Source organism: Hemibagrus wyckioides, linkage group LG24 (assembly GCF_019097595.1).
Source record: "Hemibagrus wyckioides isolate EC202008001 linkage group LG24, SWU_Hwy_1.0, whole genome shotgun sequence".
Classification (NCBI taxonomy): domain Eukaryota; kingdom Metazoa; phylum Chordata; class Actinopteri; order Siluriformes; family Bagridae; genus Hemibagrus; species Hemibagrus wyckioides.
This window is the reverse complement of record NC_080733.1, coordinates 19,289,863-19,312,455: the sequence shown is the minus strand read 5'-3', so window position 1 is coordinate 19,312,455 and position 22,593 is coordinate 19,289,863. Positions and strand designations below refer to the sequence as shown.

Here is a 22,593-nt window from a genome sequence, read left to right as displayed (position 1 = left end):
AGGAGAGAGAGACAGGTGTACCGTGTGGAGGTGTGGTTTGTGCAGGGCGAGGCGGTGGGTCTTTCCCATGTAGGAGTCGCTCTTCAGGACGAACATGGAGACGATTCCCTCGGCCGTCATGATCACCACGTAGGGGTCGGCCACGGAGCAGTGGATTATGGGAGATCCGAGATCCACGGGGATGAAGTGAAGCTGAGTCACTGCAGAGAGACAAGAGTGTGGAGTGTGAACACTGACACACACACACACACACACACACACACACACACTGCATGCACTGTGAGTGTGTGAGATTAAATCTTACGTAATGCGAGAGTTCCATATTCCATACTGTCCTATATTGGTGTATATTACATAACGGTTTTTTCACTGTTGTGCTACATTGTGTTACACATGTTGTGTTACTTCTCATCCCCTCATGTTGTGTTACTTCTCATCCCCTCATGTTGTGTTACTTCTCATCCCCTCATGTTGTGTTACTTCTCATCCCCTCATGTTGTGTTACTTCTCATCCCCTCATGTTGTGTTACTTCTCATCCCCTCATGTTGTGTTACTTCTCATCCCCTCATGTGTTCTGTTACACTCCCCCTCACCTCCCTCCAGCAGTCTGATGCCCATGGGAGACACCTGGATGATGTATTTATTGTCTCCGATGTTGCCGGCGTAGACGGTGGGGCCCTGAGTGGCAAATCCACTGGTGTCCAGCTCCATGATCTCCTGCCCCGTCTGCAGGATCTGAACACACACACACACACACACACACACGGTGTTGACTTCACAGTGCTCAGGTAAAGACCTAAAATCATGTGGCAGAAATCCTCAGCAGGTTCTCTACCATGGTGGAGTCTTCTCTGCTCAGGATCAGGAAGCCATGTTTGTTCTTCTCATCCTCCACAGTGAGCTCCTGTTTCTCCGAGTCCTCCTGGCTCTCGCTCTCGCCCTCTGCTGGAGGCTGAAGGGATAAACAGGAAAGGGGGATGAAGCGACTGCTATGTGGTACGGAAGATCTAGCAGGCGCCACTCCATGCTTCAGGAGCTGCTGGTTTCATTCACTCTATTTACTTCTGATGATTCTCGTCCACACACACACACACACACACACACACACGTCACCTGCTCAGATTTCTCCTCATTAGAGATAACCGTCCACATGTCATGACAACCTGGGAGTTCAAATGTCGTGACCACTTGGGGTCTGATGCTCCTCTGGAGAGAAAAAGAAAGAAAACAAAAACAAGATTAGATTTACAATAAAACACAGGATCCAGAAAGAGAAGAGCAGATGATCCACAAGATCCAGAAAGAGAAGGGCAGATGATCCACAAGATCCAGAAAGAGAAGGGCAGATGATCCACAAGATCCAGAAAGAGAAGGGCAGATGAGCCACAAGATCCAGAAAGAGAAGGGCAGATGATCCACAGGATCCAGAAAGAGAAGGGCAGATGATCCACAAGATACAGAAAGAGAAGGGCAGATGATCCACAGGATCCAGAAAGAGAAGGGCAGATGATCCACAGGATCCAGAAAGAGAAGGGCAGATGATCCACAAGATCCAGAAAGAGAAGGGCAGATGATCCACAGGATCCAGAAAGAGAAGGGCAGAACAGAACAGGACATACAACAGATTTAACAACACAGCAATTTAACACAATATTACTGGATAATGAAATAAAAAATAATAACAATGTAACACAACACAAAGGAACAATGTAACAAAGTGTGTAGTAACACAATAACAGAGTTTGACAAAACACTGTAACACAACACAACTGTAATACTACACAACAAACAAAACTTTCTGTACACATATAACAAAACATGATGCAATAAAAACAAACACTACACAACACATTACACTATACTACACAACACAACAACACTATACTACACAACACTATACTACACAACAACACAACACTATACTACACAACACTATACAACACAACAACACAACACTATACTACACAACACTGTACTACACAACACTATACTACACAACACTATACTACACAACAACAACACTATACTACACAACACAACACTATACTATACAACACAACACAACACTATACTACACAACACTATACTACACAACACTACACAACACTATACTACACAACACTATACTACACAACACTATACTACACAACACTACACAACACTATACTACACAACACTATACTACACAACACTATACTACACAACACTATACTACACAACACTATACTACACAACACTATACTACACAACACAACACTATACTACACAACACTATACTACACAACACAACACAACACTATACTACACAACACTATACTACACAACACAACACTATACTACACAACACTATACTACACAACACTACACAACACAACACTATACTACACAACACTACACAACACAACACTATACTAAACACTATACTACACAACACTATACTAAACACTATACTACACAACACTATACTAAACACTATACTACACAACACAACACTATACTACACAACACTACACAAAACTATACTACACAACACTATACTACACAACACTATACTACACAACAACACTACTACACAACAACACTACTACACAACACTATACTATACTACACAACACTGAACTACACAAAAACACAACACTATACTACACAACACTATAATACACAACACAACACTATACTACACAACACTATACTATACTACACAACACTGTACTACACAACACTATACTACACAACAACACAACACTATACTACACAACAACACAACACTATACTACACAACACAACACTATACTACACAACACAACACAACACTACACAACACCACAACACTATACTACACAACACCACAACACTATACTACACAACACTATACTATACAACACTATACTACACAACACAACACTATACTACACAACACAACACTATACTACACAACACTATACTATACTACACAACACTATACTACACAACAAAACACTATACTACACAACACAACTATACTACACAACACTATACTATACTACACACCACAACACTATACTACACACCACAACACTATACTACACAACACTATACTATACTACACAACACTATACTACACAACACTATACTACACAACAACACTATACTACACAACACTATACTACACAACACAACACTATACTACACAAAAACACAACACTATACTACACAACACTATACTACACAACACTATACTATACTACACAACACTGAACTACACAAAAACAACACTATACTACACAACACTATACTACACAACACTATACTATACTACACAACACTGAACTACACAAAAACAACACTATACTACACAACACAACACTATACTATACTACACAACACTGTACTACACAACACTATACTACACAACAACACAACACTATACTACACAACAACACAACACTATACTACACAACAACACAACACTATACTACACAACACAACACTATACTACACAACACAACACTATACTACACAACACAACACTATACTACACAACACCACAACACTATACTACACAACACAACACTATACTACACAACACTATACTATACTACACAACACAACACTATACTACACAACACTATATAACAACACAACACTATACTATACTACACAACACTGTACTACACAACACTGTACTACACAACACTGTACTACACAACACTGTACTACACAACAACACAACACTATACTACACAACACTATACTATACTACACAACACTATACTACACAACACTATACTACACAACAACACAACACTATACTACACAACACTATACTATACTACACAACACTATACTACACAACACAACACTATACTATACTACACAACACTATACTACACAACACTATACTACACAACACTATACTACACAACACTATACTACACAACAACACAACACTATACTACACAACACTATACTATACTACACAACACTATACTACACAACACAACACTATACTATACTACACAACACCACAACACTATACTACACAACACAACACTATACTACACAACACTGTACTACACAACAACACAACACTATACTATACTACACAACACTGTACTACACAACACTATACTACACAACACTATACTATACAACACAACACTATACTATACTACACAACACTATACTACACAACACAACACTATACTATACTACACAACACCACAACACTATACTACACAACACAACACTATACTACACAACACAACACTATACTATACTACACAACACTATACTACACAACACAACACTATACTATACTACACAACACTATACTACACAACACAACACTATACTATACTACACAACACCACAACACTATACTACACAACACAACACTATACTACACAACACTGTACTACACAACAACACAACACTATACTATACTACACAACACTGTACTACACAACACTATACTACACAACACTATACTATACAACACAACACTGTACTACACAACACTATACTACACAACACTATACTATACAACACAACACTATACTATACTACACAACACTATACTACACAACACAACACTATACTATACTACACAACACCACAACACTATACTACACAACACAACACTATACTACACAACACAACACTATACTATACTACACAACACTATACTACACAACACAACACTATACTACACAACACAACACTATACTATACTACACAACACTATACTACACAACACAACACTATACTATACTACACAACACTACAACACTATACTATACTACACAACACCACAACACTATACTACACAACACAACACTATACTATACTACACAACACTATACTACACAACACAACACTATACTATACTACACAACACCACAACACTATACTACACAACACAACACTATACTACACAACACTATACTACACAACACTATACTATACTACACAACACTGAACTACACAAAAACAACACTATACTACACAACACTATACTACACAACACTATACTATACTACACAACACTGAACTACACAAAAACAACACTATACTACACAACACAACACTATACTATACTACACAACACTGTACTACACAACACTATACTACACAACAACACAACACTATACTACACAACAACACAACACTATACTACACAACAACACAACACTATACTACACAACACAACACTATACTACACAACACAACACTATACTACACAACACTATACTACACAACACAACACTATACTACACAACACAACACTATACTACACAACAACACAACACTATACTACACAACACAACACTATACTACACAACACTATACTATACTACACAACACAACACTATACTACACAACACAACACAACACTATACTACACAACACAACACTATACTACACAACACTGTACTACACAACACTGTACTACACAACACTGTACTACACAACAACACAACACTATACTACACAACACTATACTATACTACACAACACTGTACTACACAACACTATACTACACAACAACACAACACTATACTACACAACACTACACTATACTACACAACACTATACTACACAACACAACACTATACTATACTACACAACACTGTACTACACAACACTATACAACACAACACTATACTACACAACACTATACTACACAACAACACAACACTATACTACACAACACTATACTATACTACACAACACTATACTACACAACACAACACTATACTATACTACACAACACCACAACACTATACTACACAACACAACACTATACTACACAACACTGTACTACACAACAACACAACACTATACTATACTACACAACACTGTACTACACAACACTATACTACACAACACTATACTATACAACACAACACTATACTATACTACACAACACTATACTACACAACACAACACTATACTATACTACACAACACCACAACACTATACTACACAACACAACACTATACTACACAACACAACACTATACTATACTACACAACACTATACTACACAACACAACACTATACTATACTACACAACACTATACTACACAACACAACACTATACTATACTACACAACACCACAACACTATACTACACAACACAACACTATACTACACAACACTGTACTACACAACAACACAACACTATACTATACTACACAACACTGTACTACACAACACTATACTACACAACACTATACTATACAACACAACACTATACTATACTACACAACACTATACTACACAACACAACACTATACTATACTACACAACACCACAACACTATACTACACAACACAACACTATACTACACAACACAACACTATACTATACTACACAACACTATACTACACAACACAACACTATACTACACAACACAACACTATACTATACTACACAACACTATACTACACAACACAACACTATACTATACTACACAACACTACAACACTATACTATACTACACAACACCACAACACTATACTACACAACACAACACTATACTATACTACACAACACTATACTACACAACACAACACTATACTATACTACACAACACCACAACACTATACTACACAACACAACACTATACTATACTACACAACACTATACTACACAACACAACACTATACTATACTACACAACACCACAACACTATACTGCACAACAGAACATTTAAATTCTGTTGTTTCCATGAACACTGAAACCCTCAGATACCCAGTTATCCCTAGACATCTCTTGGGTTTCCATGGTAACCAGTGGTCATGGCTGAGGAGAGAGACCTCAGGCTGTTGTGGAGTGTGTGTGAAGGTGGGAGGGTCACCTGTAGGACGGACAGAGCGCCGTTTTTCCCGTACCCGGAGCACACCACCACCTCCAGGTCAGGCTCAGGGTTACTCTGGAACTGGACAGAGAGAGAGAATGCTTTCAGTTTAAATCCAGAAACCTGATGATGATGATGAAGATGACGATGATGATGATGATTACGAGGATTATTATTATCACCTCTTCAGAAAGGAAGGCAGGTTCTCCCATCGACGCACTCACACACGGCCCGATGTTCAGGATGCTGTCACACACCTGCAAAACACACCACACACACAATGACCGTACCACACCAACAACACACTGGGGTCACTGCGGGTCAGGAAACACACTGGTTACCTGTGAGCAGGACACACACACACACACACACCTCAGAGTCACACACACACACACACATCTCAGAGTCACACACACACACACACACCTCAGAGTCACACACACACACGTCTCAGATTCACACACACACACGTCTCAGATTCACACACACACACACCTCAGAGTCACACACACACATCTCAGAGTCTCACACACACACACACACACACATCTCAGAGTCACACACACACACACACACACCTCAGAGTCACACACACACACATCTCAGAGTCACACACACACACGTCTCAGATTCACACACACACACACACCTCAGAGTCACACACACACATCTCAGAGTCTCACACACACACACATCTCAGAGTCACACACACACACACACACCTCAGAGTCACACACACACACGTCTCAGAGTCACACACACACACGTCTCAGATTCACACACACACACACCTCAGAGTCACACACACACACATCTCAGAGTCTCACACACACACACACACATCTCAGAGTCACACACACACACACACCTCAGAGTCACACACACACACACACACACACACATCTCAGAGTCACACACACACATCTCAGAGTCACACACACACACACACCAGAGTCACACACACACACGTCTCAGATTCACACACACACACCTCAGAGTCACACACACACACCTCAGAGTCACACACACACACATCTCAGAGTCACACACACGTCAGAGTCTCACACACATCTCAGAGTCACACACACACACACACACCTCAGAGTCACACACACACACACACACGTCTCAGATTCACACACACACACACACACACATGTCAGAGTCACACACACACATCTCAGAGTCACACACACACACATGTCAGAGTCACACACACACATCTCAGAGTCACACACACACACACATCTCAGAGTCACACACACATCTCAGAGTCACACACACACACACATTTCAGAGTCACACACACACACATCTCAGAGTCACACACACACACACACACATCTCAGAGTCACACACACACACACACATCTCAGAGTCACACACACACACATCTCAGAGTCACACACACACACACACATCTCAGAGTCACACACACACATCTCAGAGTCACACACACACACATCTCAGAGTCACACACACACACATCTCAGAGTCACACACACACACATCTCAGAGTCACACACACACACATCTCAGAGTCTCACACAAACACACACACACATCTCAGAGTCTCACACAAACACACACACACGTCTCAGAGTCACACACACACGCACGTCTCAGAGTCACACACACACGCACGTCTCAGAGTCACACACACACGCACGTCTCAGAGTCACACACACACGCACGTCTCAGAGTCACACACACACGCACGTCTCAGAGTCACACACACGTCTCAGAGTCACACACACGTCTCAGAGTCACACACACACACGTCTCAGTCACACACACATACACCTCAGTCACACACACACGTGTCAGAGTCACACACACGTGTCAGAGTCACACACACGCCTCAGAGTCACACACACACACACGTCTCAGTCACACACACACACGTCTCAGTCACACACACATACACCTCAGTCACACACACACGTCTCAGAGTCACACACACGTGTCAGAGTCACACACACGCGTCTCAGAGTCACACACACGCACACCTCAGAGTCACACACACACCTCAGAGTCACACACACACCTCAGAGTCACACACACACCTCAGAGTCACACACACACGTCTCAGAGTCACACACACACGTCTCAGAGTCTCACACACGCACGTCTCAGAGCCTCACACACACACACATCTCAGAGTCACACACACATCTCAGAGTCACACACACACCTCAGAGTCACACACACCTCAGAGTCACACACACCTCAGAGTCACACACACACACACACATCTCAGAGTCACACACACACATCTCAGAGTCACACACACACATCTCAGAGTCACACACACACATCTCAGAGTCACACACACACATCTCAGAGTCACACACACACATCTCAGAGTCACACACACACATCTCAGAGTCACACACACATCTCAGAGTCTCACACAAACACACACATCTGAGTCACACACACACACACCTCAGAGTCACACACACACATCTCAGAGTCACACATACACACCTCAGAGTCACACATACACACCTCAGAGTCACACACACACACACACACACACATCTCAGAGTCACACACATCTCAGAGTCACACACATCTCAGAGTCACACACACACCTCAGAGTCACACACACACACCTCAGAGTCACACACACACGTCTCAGAGTCACACACACACGTCTCAGAGCCACACACACACGTCTCAGAGTCACACACACACGTCTCAGAGTCACACACGTCTCAGAGTCACACACACACATACGTCTGAGTCGCACACATGCCTCAGAGTCACACACACACACACGCCTCAGAGTCACACACACGCCTCAGAGTCACACACACACACACGCCTCAGAGTCACACACACACACGCGCGCCTCAGTCACACACGCCTCAGAGTCACACACACACACGCCTCAGAGTCACACACACACACACGCCTCAGAGTCACACACACGCCTCAGAGTCACACACACACACACGCCTCAGAGTCACACACACACACGCGCCTCAGTCACACACGCCTCAGAGTCACACACACACACGCCTCAGAGTCACACACACACACACGCCTCAGAGTCACGTACATATCATGTACACACACACCTCGAAGGAGTAGGTGGCCAGCTGAGTGCCTGACTGAGCTTCACTCCCGTAAACCTCGATCTCATCCAGTTCATCCAACATGGAGGCCTTTCCAGCTGCACACAGACACACACCCATACACACACAAACACACACACAAACAAACAAACACACACACACACACACAAACATACACACACACACACAGAGTGTTAGGTATGACTATGAGATATATAAACTTATCACACAAAATGTCACAGAAATATAAAATCCCCCCCCACACACACACACCTGTCCAATTAATGCTGGAGTCCATGCGCTTCTTTTTATTTGGTGGTTCTTCCTGCAAATTAAAAACACAAGAGAAAGTCAACAAGTGAAGATCCAAGTGGTAGTGTTTATGTTGCCTATGTAGTGAAGAGTGACTAGGGTGTGTGGTTTGGGACACACCCATAGTATACTGATACTGGCATTTAAGCGGCCTATATAGTGAATAGGGCGTGGTTTGGGACACACCCACAGTGAATCGATGAGGCCTCTACAGTGCTCAGGGTGTGTGGTTTGGGACACGCCCCTGATGTACAGAAGACAGAAATTAAAGTTAATGACCTGTTTGTCCTTCTCCTTGTCTCGCTCTCTCTCTTTCCCATCATCCATGGCGCTCTCCTGCAGTTTCTCTGTGTACCTCAGCAGCAGGGAGTTCCCCAATCTAGAACCCAGGAACAGGAACCCCGGCTCCATCGTCACCATCTGCACAGAAATTAAATATATTTAGTTATATGATTGGTGTATGTGTGTGAGAGAGAGAGAGAGTGAAATTTTTTCCCATTATGCTTTGCGTGTGAGACTCACACAGGTGGTGAGGACGCTGGCCGCTGCCTTGTCGAAGTGGAAAGCTCTCACACTTCTCATACCATCTGTTATGAGTGTCAGGACATATCTACACACACACACACAGTTCAAATATTACAGTTAATCCTGACATGGATGAAGTTAATAAACAGCTGTGAGTGTGTTGAGAGCCTGAGAGACTCTGTTCCTCCTGAAAAACACACATTTCTCCTCCTTTCAGAGAGATGACCATCTTATCCGAGGTGATGAAGGCTGCCTGAGAGCAGTCCAGAGTGAGCTTGACCTCCTCCTGAACACCTGACACACACACACCATTGTTACTTCCTCTAACAGAAAAAAAATGGTAAACTACTACAGGAAGAATAATTTATTTATTAATTAGTTTAATAACTATATATTTACGTTTCTCGTATTCTTATATTCTTCATATTCTTATTATTTTCTATTATTTTGTATTAAAAGTCACGTTTATTTATCCTGATACATTATAACAGGAGAATAAAAGCATCATCAGCCAATCAGAGTTCAGAAGAAGCTTACGGAGAGGGAACGCCGTCGTCCCAATGGTCTGGCTGTTGAGTGACACCCCAAAGGGCGGGACGCTCTGATTCAGGTACAGCAACGAGTTCACGGCAAACACTACCACGCCACCTAGGACACGGACACACACACACAGACACACACACAGACACACACACACACACAGACACACAGACAGACACACACACAGACAGACACACACACAGACAGACACACACACAGACAGACACACACACAGACAGACACACACACAGACACAGACAGACACACACACAGACACACACACAGACAGACACAGACAGACACACACACAGACAGACACACACACAGACAGACATAGACAGACAGACAGACACAGACAGACACACACAGACACAGACAGACACACACAGACAGACACACACACAGACAGACACACAGACAGACAGACAGACACAGACAGACACACACAGACAGACACAGACAGACACAGACAGACACAGACAGACACACAGACAATTTCTCTGTGATTCTCAAGATTCACTGCAATTTTTTTTTATTCTCAAGATTCATTGCAGTTTGATTCTCTGTGATTTTGATTCTTTAGTAAAACATTTATTGCATGAAAAACTCTTAAATTTCAAATCTATTTCATTTGATTCAGTTACAATGCTTCAGGAAAGAATCATTTAATTCTAAATTCTAAACTATGATGTTGATTCAGAGTCGATTCTTTTATGATTTTTTAGGAAATGTTTCAGTGCATCACTGACTGACTGCACGTGTAAATCAGGAGTATAAACTGTATAACTGTAACAGTGTGTGTGTGTATCACTGACCTATGGGCTTGGGCACAGCCATGACCTGTGTGCAGTCGAAGGGCAGGTTACTGAGGGACCAGATGACGGGGTGGACCTTCTGCATGATGTTCAGAGAGATGGCCACGATGCTGCACGTGTCCTGACGCACGGCAACACGCCTACACCAAAAATACATACAGCATTATATAAACCCACAGCAGGAGTCAGATCATCCATCAGATCACACTGTATGACCGAATAACGGCCCGGGATTAGCCCCACCCTCTTTACCGTCAAATGAAACACACTTACGGATTCCTTAATGCTAATCAGTAAAATCAAGAGATGTTAAAAATAAATGATAAGAGTTCATACCCAGGCCAGGTCTGGTTGGGCTCATACAGGATCAGAAGCGTCGGCTCGTAGTAACCATGCAGGAACTTCATATCGATGATGTTCAGCAGCTTCTCGTCCAGCTCACGGACGTCAATGATGTAGCTGGGGAGGAAACTGGACTTCTGCCTGCAGGACAGATGACAGCTGATGAGTATGGTTTAGGACACGCCCACAGTGATGATGAGAGTGTGTTATTGAATAAAAACAACGCACCCTTCTCCAACGATCCCTTCCTGCTCGTCGGTCAGCGCGTCCTTCCTGAAGGGCAGAACGACCAGCTGCGTGCCGTACACCAGCATCACCGCACAGCGGTTCTCTGGATCCACGCGGACGATAGGGATGTGTACGTTCTGCACAAAACCATCCTGAAACAACAACAAAAAACCTACTGAATCACTACAAATCAGTCTGGTTCTGATTCATCTGTAAATGATTGAATTCTTGGAGTATTTGAATTCTTGGAAATATTACAGTTCACTGTGAATCACTTTGAATCTGATTCTTCAGGAATTTAATTTTAAGAAATCCTAAAAATTTCCAAATGAATCAATTTGATTCCTACATTTCTCCATGATTCAGATTCTGATTCTTTAGGAAATTACTCGGTACTATGAGAAATCTTATTTTTCACCACAAAACAATTTGATTCTAATTGTTTATGAAATGATTCACAGTGAAATCTAACATTTCACTATTTATCAATTTGATTCTGATTCTTCTGAATCTTACATTTCACTATGAATCAATGATTGAATGCTTTAATGATTGAATGCTTTTATTAATTCCTAAATTTCTCAATGAATCAATCTGATTCTGATCCAAATCAGTTTTGATGTTAAAACTTTATTAAACCCCAAACTCACCCGAAGCTCCGGCTCCTCGAAGAAATGCAGCGAGAGAGTCTTGAGGTCGTGTGTCCCCGGGTCGTACTCCACCACAGACAGCTGGCAACACACAAACACACACATGTGCGCACCCACACACACACACACACACACACACAATATTACACACTCCCAATATCACACACACACACACACACGTCTGTTCTGCAGGCTGTGTTTATTTTCTCAGCACCTTGGCGTCTTTAAAGCTGAGCAGTAAGGCGTCTCTGTTCGTCCCCACGAGCTGCACGCTGGCCATCGACATGACGTTACCGAAGAGCGAGAAGGACGCCACCTGCTCCAATTTCTCCTTACGGCTCTTTCCATCTGAAACATGGTCACATCGCTGTCATTAATATGGTGACGGTGAGATTAAAGGTGTATCAGATAAGAAAAGCTCCTTACCTGACGATTTCTCCGATTTTGTCGAGCTCTGAAACAGAAAACACACTCTCAGTCACACAGCTACTGTTTCTGCTAATAATCATCCAGATATTCTACCAACACAGCACCTTCACACAGGTTACCGCTTAAAGTTGATCAAGACTAAAGAACATGTTTACAGCAGTGTGGACTCGTCATTCGACTCCTTTATGATTCTTTAGGAAATTGCTCATTGAATCAAGAAATCTCAACTGTTTTAATGATGTCCAAAAAAATCAAATAAAAGGAAATTCAAGATGATTCCGATTCTTTAAAATGACTCATCATATCACGAAACCTCTGATTTGGACATTTCTCAAATTTGATTCAAATCGGAATTCATTTGATTCTGACTCTTTAGGAAACGACTCACAACAGAATGAAATCCCAATTGACAAAAAGAATCGATTAGATTCCGATTCATTAGGGAACGACTCACAACAGAATGAAATCCCAATTGACAAAAAGAATCGATTAGATTCCGATTCATTAGGGAACGATTCACAACAGAATGAAGTCTAAAACGATACAAAGAATCGATTCGATTCTGAGCATGAAGTCCATCTCGGGGACTCAGGGGACATGGTGGGGAACAACCTTATACACACACACATACACACACACACAGACACACACACACACACATATACACACACACATACACACATATATATACACACACACAGACACACACACACACACACACACACAGACACACACACACACACACACACATACACACACACACACACACACATACACACACACACAGACACAGACACAGACACAGACACACACACAGACACACACACATACACACACACAGACACAGACACACAGACACAGACACACAGATCTAGAGATGCCAATCAACCTACAACACACAAACAAGTGTGAGCGTTGATGATGATGATGAGTGATGATGATGATGGGTGTGAGTGATGATGATGATGATGGGTGTGAGTGATGATGATGATGATGATGATGAGTGTGAGTGATGAGGATGATGATGATGATGATGAGTGTGAGTGATGATGATGATGATGAGTGTGAGTGATGATGATGATGATGAGTGATGATGATGATGATGATGATGATGATGAGTGTGAGTGATGATGATGATGATGGGTGTGAGTGATGATGATGATGATGATGATGAGTGTGAGTGATGAGGATGATGATGATGATGATGATGAGTGTGAGTGATGATGATGATGATGAGTGTGAGTGATGATGATGATGATGAGTGTGAGTGATGATGATGATGATGAGTGTGAGTGATGATGATGATGATGATGATGGGTGTGAGTGATGATGATGATGATGATGATGATGATGAGTGTGAGTGATGAGGATGATGATGATGATGAGTGTGAGTGAATGATGATGATGATGGGTGTGAGTGATGATGATGATGAGTGTGAGTGAATGATGATGATGATGGGTGTGAGTGATGATGATGATGATGATGATGGGTGTGAGTGATGATGATGATGATGATGATGAGTGTGAGTGATGATGATGATGAGTGTGAGTGAATGATGATGATGATGGGTGTGAGTGATGATGATGAGTGTGAGTGAATGATGATGATGATGATGATGATGGGTGTGAGTGATGATGATGATGATGATGATGATGAGTGTGAGTGATGATGATGATGATGATGGGTGTGAGTGATGATGATGGGTGTGAGTGATGATGATGATGATGATGATGATGGGTGTGAGTGATGATGATGATGATGATGATGATGAGTGTGAGTGATGATGATGATGATGAGTGTGAGTGATGATGATGATGATGATGGGTGTGAGTGATGATGATGGGTGTGAGTGATGATGATGATGATGATGATGATGAGTGTGAGTGATGATGATGATGATGAGTGTGAGTGATGATGATGATGATGATGGGTGTGAGTGATGATGATGATGATGGGTGTGAGTGATGATGATGATGATGGGTGTGAGTGATGATGATGATGATGGGTGTGAGTGATGATGATGATGATGATGATGATGGGTGTGAGTGATGATGATGATGATGAGTGTGAGTGATGATGATGATGATGATGGGTGTGAGTGATGATGATGATGATGGGTGTGAGTGATGATGATGATGATGGGTGTGAGTGATGATGATGATGATGGGTGTGAGTGATGATGATGATGATGATGATGATGATGGGTGTGAGTGATGATGATGATGATGAGTGTGAGTGATGATGATGATGATGATGGGTGTGAGTGATGATGATGATGATGGGTGTGAGTGATGATGATGATGATGGGTGTGAGTGATGATGATGATGATGGGTGTGAGTGATGATGATGATGATGATGATGAGTGTGAGTGATGATGATGATGATGATGATGATGGGTGTGAGTGATGATGATGATGATGATGATGAGTGTGAGTGATGATGATGATGGGTGTGAGTGATGATGATGATGATGAGTGTGAGTGATGATGATGATGATGATGGGTGTGAGTGATGATGATGATGATGGGTGTGAGTGATGATGATGATGATGGGTGTGAGTGATGATGATGATGATGGGTGTGAGTGATGATGATGATGATGATGATGATGATGGGTGTGAGTGATGATGATGATGATGATGATGATGATGATGGGTGTGAGTGATGATGATGATGATGATGATGGGTGTGAGTGATGATGATGATGATGATGATGGGTGTGAGTGATGATGATGATGATGGGTGTGAGTGATGATGATGATGATGATGGGTGAGATGATGATGATGATGATGATGATGTGGGTGTGAGTGATGATGATGATGATGAGGTGTGAGTGTTGATGATGATGATGATGGGTGTGAGTGATGATGATGATGATGGGTGTGAGTGATGATGATGATGATGGGTGTGAGTGATGATGATGATGATGGGTGTGAGTGATGATGATGATGATGATGGGTGTGAGTGATGATGATGATGATGATGGGTGTGAGTGATGATGATGATGATGATGGGTGTGAGTGATGATGATGATGATGATGATGGGTGTGAGTGATGATGATGATGATGATGATGATGAGTGTGAGTGAATGATGATGATGATGGGTGTGAGTGATGATGATGATGATGATGATGATGATGATGATGGGTGTGAGTGAATGATGATGATGATGATGGGTGTGAGTGATGATGATGATGATGGGTGTGAGTGATGATGATGATGATGATGATGGGTGTGAGTGATGATGATGATGATGATGATGATGAGTGTGAGTGATGATGATGATGATGAGTGTGAGTGATGATGATGATGATGATGATGATGATGATGGGTGTGAGTGAATGATGATGATGATGATGATGATGATGATGATGATGAGTGTGAGTGATGATGATGATGAGTGTGAGTGATGATGATGATGATGATGGGTGTGAGTGATGATGATGATGATGATGATGATGATGATGATGATGATGGGTGTGAGTGATGATGATGATGATGATGATGATGATGATGGGTGTGAGTGAATGATGATGATGATGATGGGTATGAGTGATGATGATGATGATGAGTGTGAGTGATGATGATGATGATGATGAGTGTGAGTGATGATGATGATGATGGGTGTGAGTGATGATGATGATGATGATGAGTGTGAGTGATGATGATGATGATGATGATGATGATGGGTGTGAGTGATGATGATGGGTGTGAGTGAATGATGAGTGTGAGTGATGATGATGATGATGGGTGTGAGTGAATGATGATGATGATGATGATGATGATGATGAGTGTGAGTGATGATGAGTGATGAGTGATGATGATGATGATGATGATGAGTGATGATGTGATGATGATGATGGGTGTGAGTGATGATGATGATGATGATGATGATGATGAGTGTGAGTGAATGATGATGATGATGGGTGTGAGTGAATGATGATGATGATGGGTGTGAGTGAATGATGATGATGATGGGTGTGAGTGAATGATGATGATGATGGGTGTGAGTGATGATGATGATGATGGGTGTGAGTGATGATGATGATGATGGGTGTGAGTGATGATGATGATGAGTGTGAGTGATGATGATGATGATGAGTGATGATGATGATGATGATGATGATGGGTGTGAGTGATGATGATGATGAGTGTGAGTGATGATGATGATGAGTGATGATGATGATGATGAGTGTGAGTGATGATGATGATGAGTGATGATGATGATGATGAGTGATGATGATGATGATGATGATGATGGGTGTGAGTGATGATGATGATGATGGGTGTGAGTGATGATGATGATGATGATGGGTGTGAGTGATGATGATGATGATGGGTGTGAGTGATGATGATGATGATGGGTGTGAGTGATGATGATGATGATGGGTGTGAGTGATGATGATGATGATGGGTGTGAGTGATGATGATGATGATGGGTGTGAGTGATGATGATGATGATGGGTGTGAGTGATGATGATGATGATGGGTGTGAGTGATGATGATGATGATGGGTGTGAGTGATGATGATGATGATGATGATGGGTGTGAGTGATGATGATGATGATGATGGGTGTGAGTGATGATGATGATGATGATGAGTGTGAGTGATGATGATGATGATGGGTGTGAGTGATGATGATGATGATGGGTGTGAGTGATGATGATGATGATGATGGGTGTGAGTGATGATGATGATGATGGGTGTGAGTGATGATGATGAGTGTGAGTGATGATGATGATGATGATGATGATGGGTGTGAGTGATGATGATGATGATGGGTGTGAGTGATGATGATGATGAGTGTGAGTGATGATGATGATGATGGGTGTGAGTGATGATGATGATGATGGGTGTGAGTGATGATGATGATGATGATGGGTGTGAGTGATGATGATGATGATGATGATGATGGGTGTGAGTGATGATGATGATGATGGGTGTGAGTGATGATGATGATGATGATGGGTGTGAGTGATGATGATGATGATGATGATGATGGGTGTGAGTGATGATGATGATGATGATGGGTGTGAGTGATGATGATGATGATGGGTGTGAGTGATGATGATGATGATGGGTGTGAGTGATGATGATGATGATGGGTGTGAGTGATGATGATGATGATGGGTGTGAGTGATGATGATGATGATGGGTGTGAGTGATGATGATGATGATGGGATGTGAGTGAGTGATGATGATGATGGGTGTGAGTGATGATGATGATGATGGGTGTGAGTGATGATGATGATGATGGGTGTGAGTGATGATGATGATGATGGGTGTGAGTGATGATGATGATGATGAGTGTGAGTGATGATGATGATGATGATGGGTGTGAGTGATGATGATGATGATGATGGGTGTGAGTGATGATGATGATGATGGGTGTGAGTGATGATGAGTGTGAGTGAATGATGATGATGATGATGAGTGATGATGATGATGATGAGTGTGAGTGATGATGATGATGATGAGTGATGATGATGATGATGAGTGTGAGTGATGATGATGATGAGTGTGAGTGATGATGATGATGATGAGTGTGAGTGATGATGATGATGATGAGTGTGAGTGATGATGATGATGAGTGTGAGTGATGATGATGATGATGAGTGATGATGATGATGAGTGTGAGTGATGATGATGAGTGATGATGATGATGATGGGTGTGAGTGATGATGATGATGATGGGTGTGAGTGATGATGATGATGATGGGTGTGAGTGATGATGATGATGATGAGTGTGAGTGATGATGATGATGATGGGTGTGAGTGATGATGATGATGATGGGTGTGAGTGATGATGATGATGATGGGTGTGAGTGATGATGATGATGATGGGTGTGAGTGATGATGATGATGATGGGTGTGAGTGATGATGATGATGATGGGTGTGAGTGATGATGATGATGATGATGGGTGTGAGTGATGATGATGATGATGATGGGTGTGAGTGATGATGATGATGATGGGTGTGAGTGATGATGATGATGATGGGTGTGAGTGATGATGATGATGATGGGTGTGAGTGATGATGATGATGATGGGTGTGAGTGATGATGATGATGATGATGAGTGTGAGTGATGATGATGATGATGATGATGAGTGTGAGCGATGTTGTTGATGATGATGATGTGTGATGATGATGATGATGATGGGTGTTGAGTGATGATGATGTTGATGAGTGATGATGATGATGATGATGATGAGTGATGAGTGATGATGATGGATGATGATGATGATGATGAGTGAGTGATGATGATGATGATGATGAGTGTGAGTGATGATGATGATGGGTGTGAGTGATGATGATGATGATGATGGGTGTGAGTGATGATGATGATGATGATGAGTGTGAGTGATGATGATGATGATGATGGGTGTGAGTGATGATGATGATGATGGGTGTGAGTGATGATGATGATGATGATGGGTGTGAGTGATGATGATGATGATGATGATGGGTGTGAGTGATGATGATGATGATGATGATGAGTGTGAGTGATGATGATGATGATGATGATGATGGGTGTGAGTGATGATGATGATGATGATGGGTGTGAGTGATGATGATGATGATGATGATGAGTGTGAGTGATGATGATGATGATGGGTGTGAGTGATGATGATGATGATGAGTGTGAGTGAATGATGATGATGATGATGGGTGTGAGTGATGATGATGATGATGATGATGGGTGTGAGTGATGATGATGATGATGGGTGTGAGTGATGATGATGATGATGATGAGTGTGAGTGATGATGATGATGATGATGGGTGTGAGTGATGATGATGATGATGATGGGTGTGAGTGATGATGATGATGAGTGTGAGTGATGATGATGATGATGAGTGTGAGTGATGATGATGATGATGATGATGGGTGTGAGTGATGATGATGGGTGTGAGTGATGATGATGATGATGATGGGTGTGAGTGATGATGATGATGATGGGTGTGAGTGATGATGATGATGATGATGAGTGTGAGTGATGATGATGATGATGATGAGTGTGAGTGATGATGATGATGATGATGATGAGTGTGAGTGATGATGATGATGATGGGTGTGAGTGATGATGATGAGTGTGAGTGAATGATGAGTGTGAGTGATGATGATGAGTGTGAGTGATGATGATGATGAATACGATGAAGAGTGGCACTATAACCTCATAATCGTAGATGATCCTGTAGACGTAGAGCTGCGAGGTTCCTGCCACCACTAGGTTCTTCTCCTGGCTGGAGATGAAGTTACAGTAGACGGAGAACTCCACAGCAGTGGGGTGATGAGCCTGACGGAACACCGCATACATCCTGACGCCTCCGCCACCTCACAACCTGGAGGAGTGAGGAAGAACGGGACCACTCCCAAATCACTCCCTTTACACACACACACACACACACAACTTATCTAAGAGCATGCACGGATCGGCTCAGTCCCAAACCTCTCATTATTCATTACACTACATTCAATCCTTAAACACTAAGAGACATTTAGGATCCAGTGCACTAGACAGGGTAGAATGTCTAGCGTAATAAAATAAATCTGTGCCCTATCTAGTGCACTTTGTGCTCACTACAAACAGATCCTGCACCCTATGTAGTGCACTAGAAATCACAACAGTAAGCCAGTATGGAGATAACTTCTTATTCCCTACACAAGTGAACTAGATGTAGTGTCACATACTGGACTAAGCATCCTTTGTAGTGCACTAGATGTCCAATAACAAGTCTGCTCTATAATGAAGGGCACTACATCCACTTAGGGCCATTTGAGACACAGCCAGCTAGCTGTAGGACTTTTAGCATTAAAACGGATGTAAAATATTTACATTTTATCCAAAGCTTTAACAGAAATATAATACACAACCTGTTCATTCATAATAATAATAATAATAATAATAATGATAATAATTTGCATTCGTTGCTATCCGACAGCTAACATGCTAACATGCTAACGTGAGGTTTTATTGCTAATATTCCTGATAATCCGTATTCTACTTTTTTCCCTCACTCCGCTTCATAAACACACCCCACTTTTTACAATTAACACTTCAATATTTTCTCACAAAATTAATCAGTAATTAATTTACCTAAAATAAAAATTCAGCGCTAGCCTCGGTGAGCTAGCTAGCACCAATGTTGTTGCCCGGTCCATTCGACGGTGCAGCGCCGATAAATGTCCGGAGTCAAAGACGACCTCAGTACACAAGGGTTCCGGAAGCCTAAACACCCTCTGTTTAAAACTAAAATTATAATTTAAATTAAAAAAGAAACTGTCTGTCGTTTCTTTATTTATTCAAAACATTTCGTTTTCATCGTGTTTTCCTTGTGTTTCGAGGTCAAACTATAATTTTGTCGTTTCATTTTCTTGACGAACTGCAAAATAAACTAAAAAAATAAAAACAGAAGTTCAGTGTATAAGAAGTGGAGAAGAACACAAAATATCTCCAATATTTCAATTAAATATGAAAGAAAATAAAAGAAACACAAGGAACTCTTTGGTCAGGTCACAAATGTGGAAATTCCCTTCTTCATTGTTCACCTTGAAAAATTATTATTATTATTATTATTATTATTATTATTATTATTATTATTATTAAATTTATTTATTTATTTATTTATTTATTTATTTATTTATTTATTTAATTAATCAATCTATTTATCTATTTATTTATGTATTTATTTATCTATCTATTTATTTATTTTTATAGGCTGGCAGATCACTGTTGACCTGCAGTCAGTTGAAGAACATAAACATGGAACTTGTTAAAAAAAAATTATTATTATTATTATTATTATTATTATTATTATT

The 22,593-nt window shown here is 41.4% G+C and overlaps 1 protein-coding gene across 3 annotated transcripts in view; it reads right to left on the bottom strand.

Moving 5' to 3' along the window:
* The window catches only part of cpsf1 (cleavage and polyadenylation specific factor 1), a 42,821-nt gene extending 20,839 nt beyond the window's left edge, over positions 1-21,982 (bottom strand). For 2 of the 3 annotated variants that reach the window (XM_058377156.1, XM_058377158.1), the window contains exons 1-20: positions 21,872-21,982; positions 20,948-21,158; positions 13,766-13,793; positions 13,554-13,687; positions 13,340-13,420; positions 12,690-12,841; positions 12,456-12,602; positions 12,120-12,259; positions 11,302-11,412; positions 10,965-11,058; positions 10,762-10,849; positions 10,519-10,659; positions 10,201-10,252; positions 9,931-10,025; positions 7,027-7,101; positions 6,845-6,925; positions 1,115-1,207; positions 837-953; positions 595-736; positions 22-200 (exon numbers count right to left, since the gene is read on the bottom strand). In XM_058377156.1, the coding sequence (XP_058233139.1) occupies positions 22-200; positions 595-736; positions 837-953; positions 1,115-1,207; positions 6,845-6,925; positions 7,027-7,101; positions 9,931-10,025; positions 10,201-10,252; positions 10,519-10,659; positions 10,762-10,849; positions 10,965-11,058; positions 11,302-11,412; positions 12,120-12,259; positions 12,456-12,602; positions 12,690-12,841; positions 13,340-13,420; positions 13,554-13,687; positions 13,766-13,793; positions 20,948-21,091 (2,094 nt within the window). In that variant the 5' untranslated portion in view covers positions 21,092-21,158; positions 21,872-21,982. The remainder of the gene's footprint in view (positions 1-21; positions 201-594; positions 737-836; positions 954-1,114; positions 1,208-6,844; positions 6,926-7,026; positions 7,102-9,930; positions 10,026-10,200; positions 10,253-10,518; positions 10,660-10,761; positions 10,850-10,964; positions 11,059-11,301; positions 11,413-12,119; positions 12,260-12,455; positions 12,603-12,689; positions 12,842-13,339; positions 13,421-13,553; positions 13,688-13,765; positions 13,794-20,947; positions 21,159-21,871) is intronic. The other variant, XM_058377157.1, reaches the window with a different exon arrangement.
* Positions 21,983-22,593: the final 611 nt, after the last annotated feature.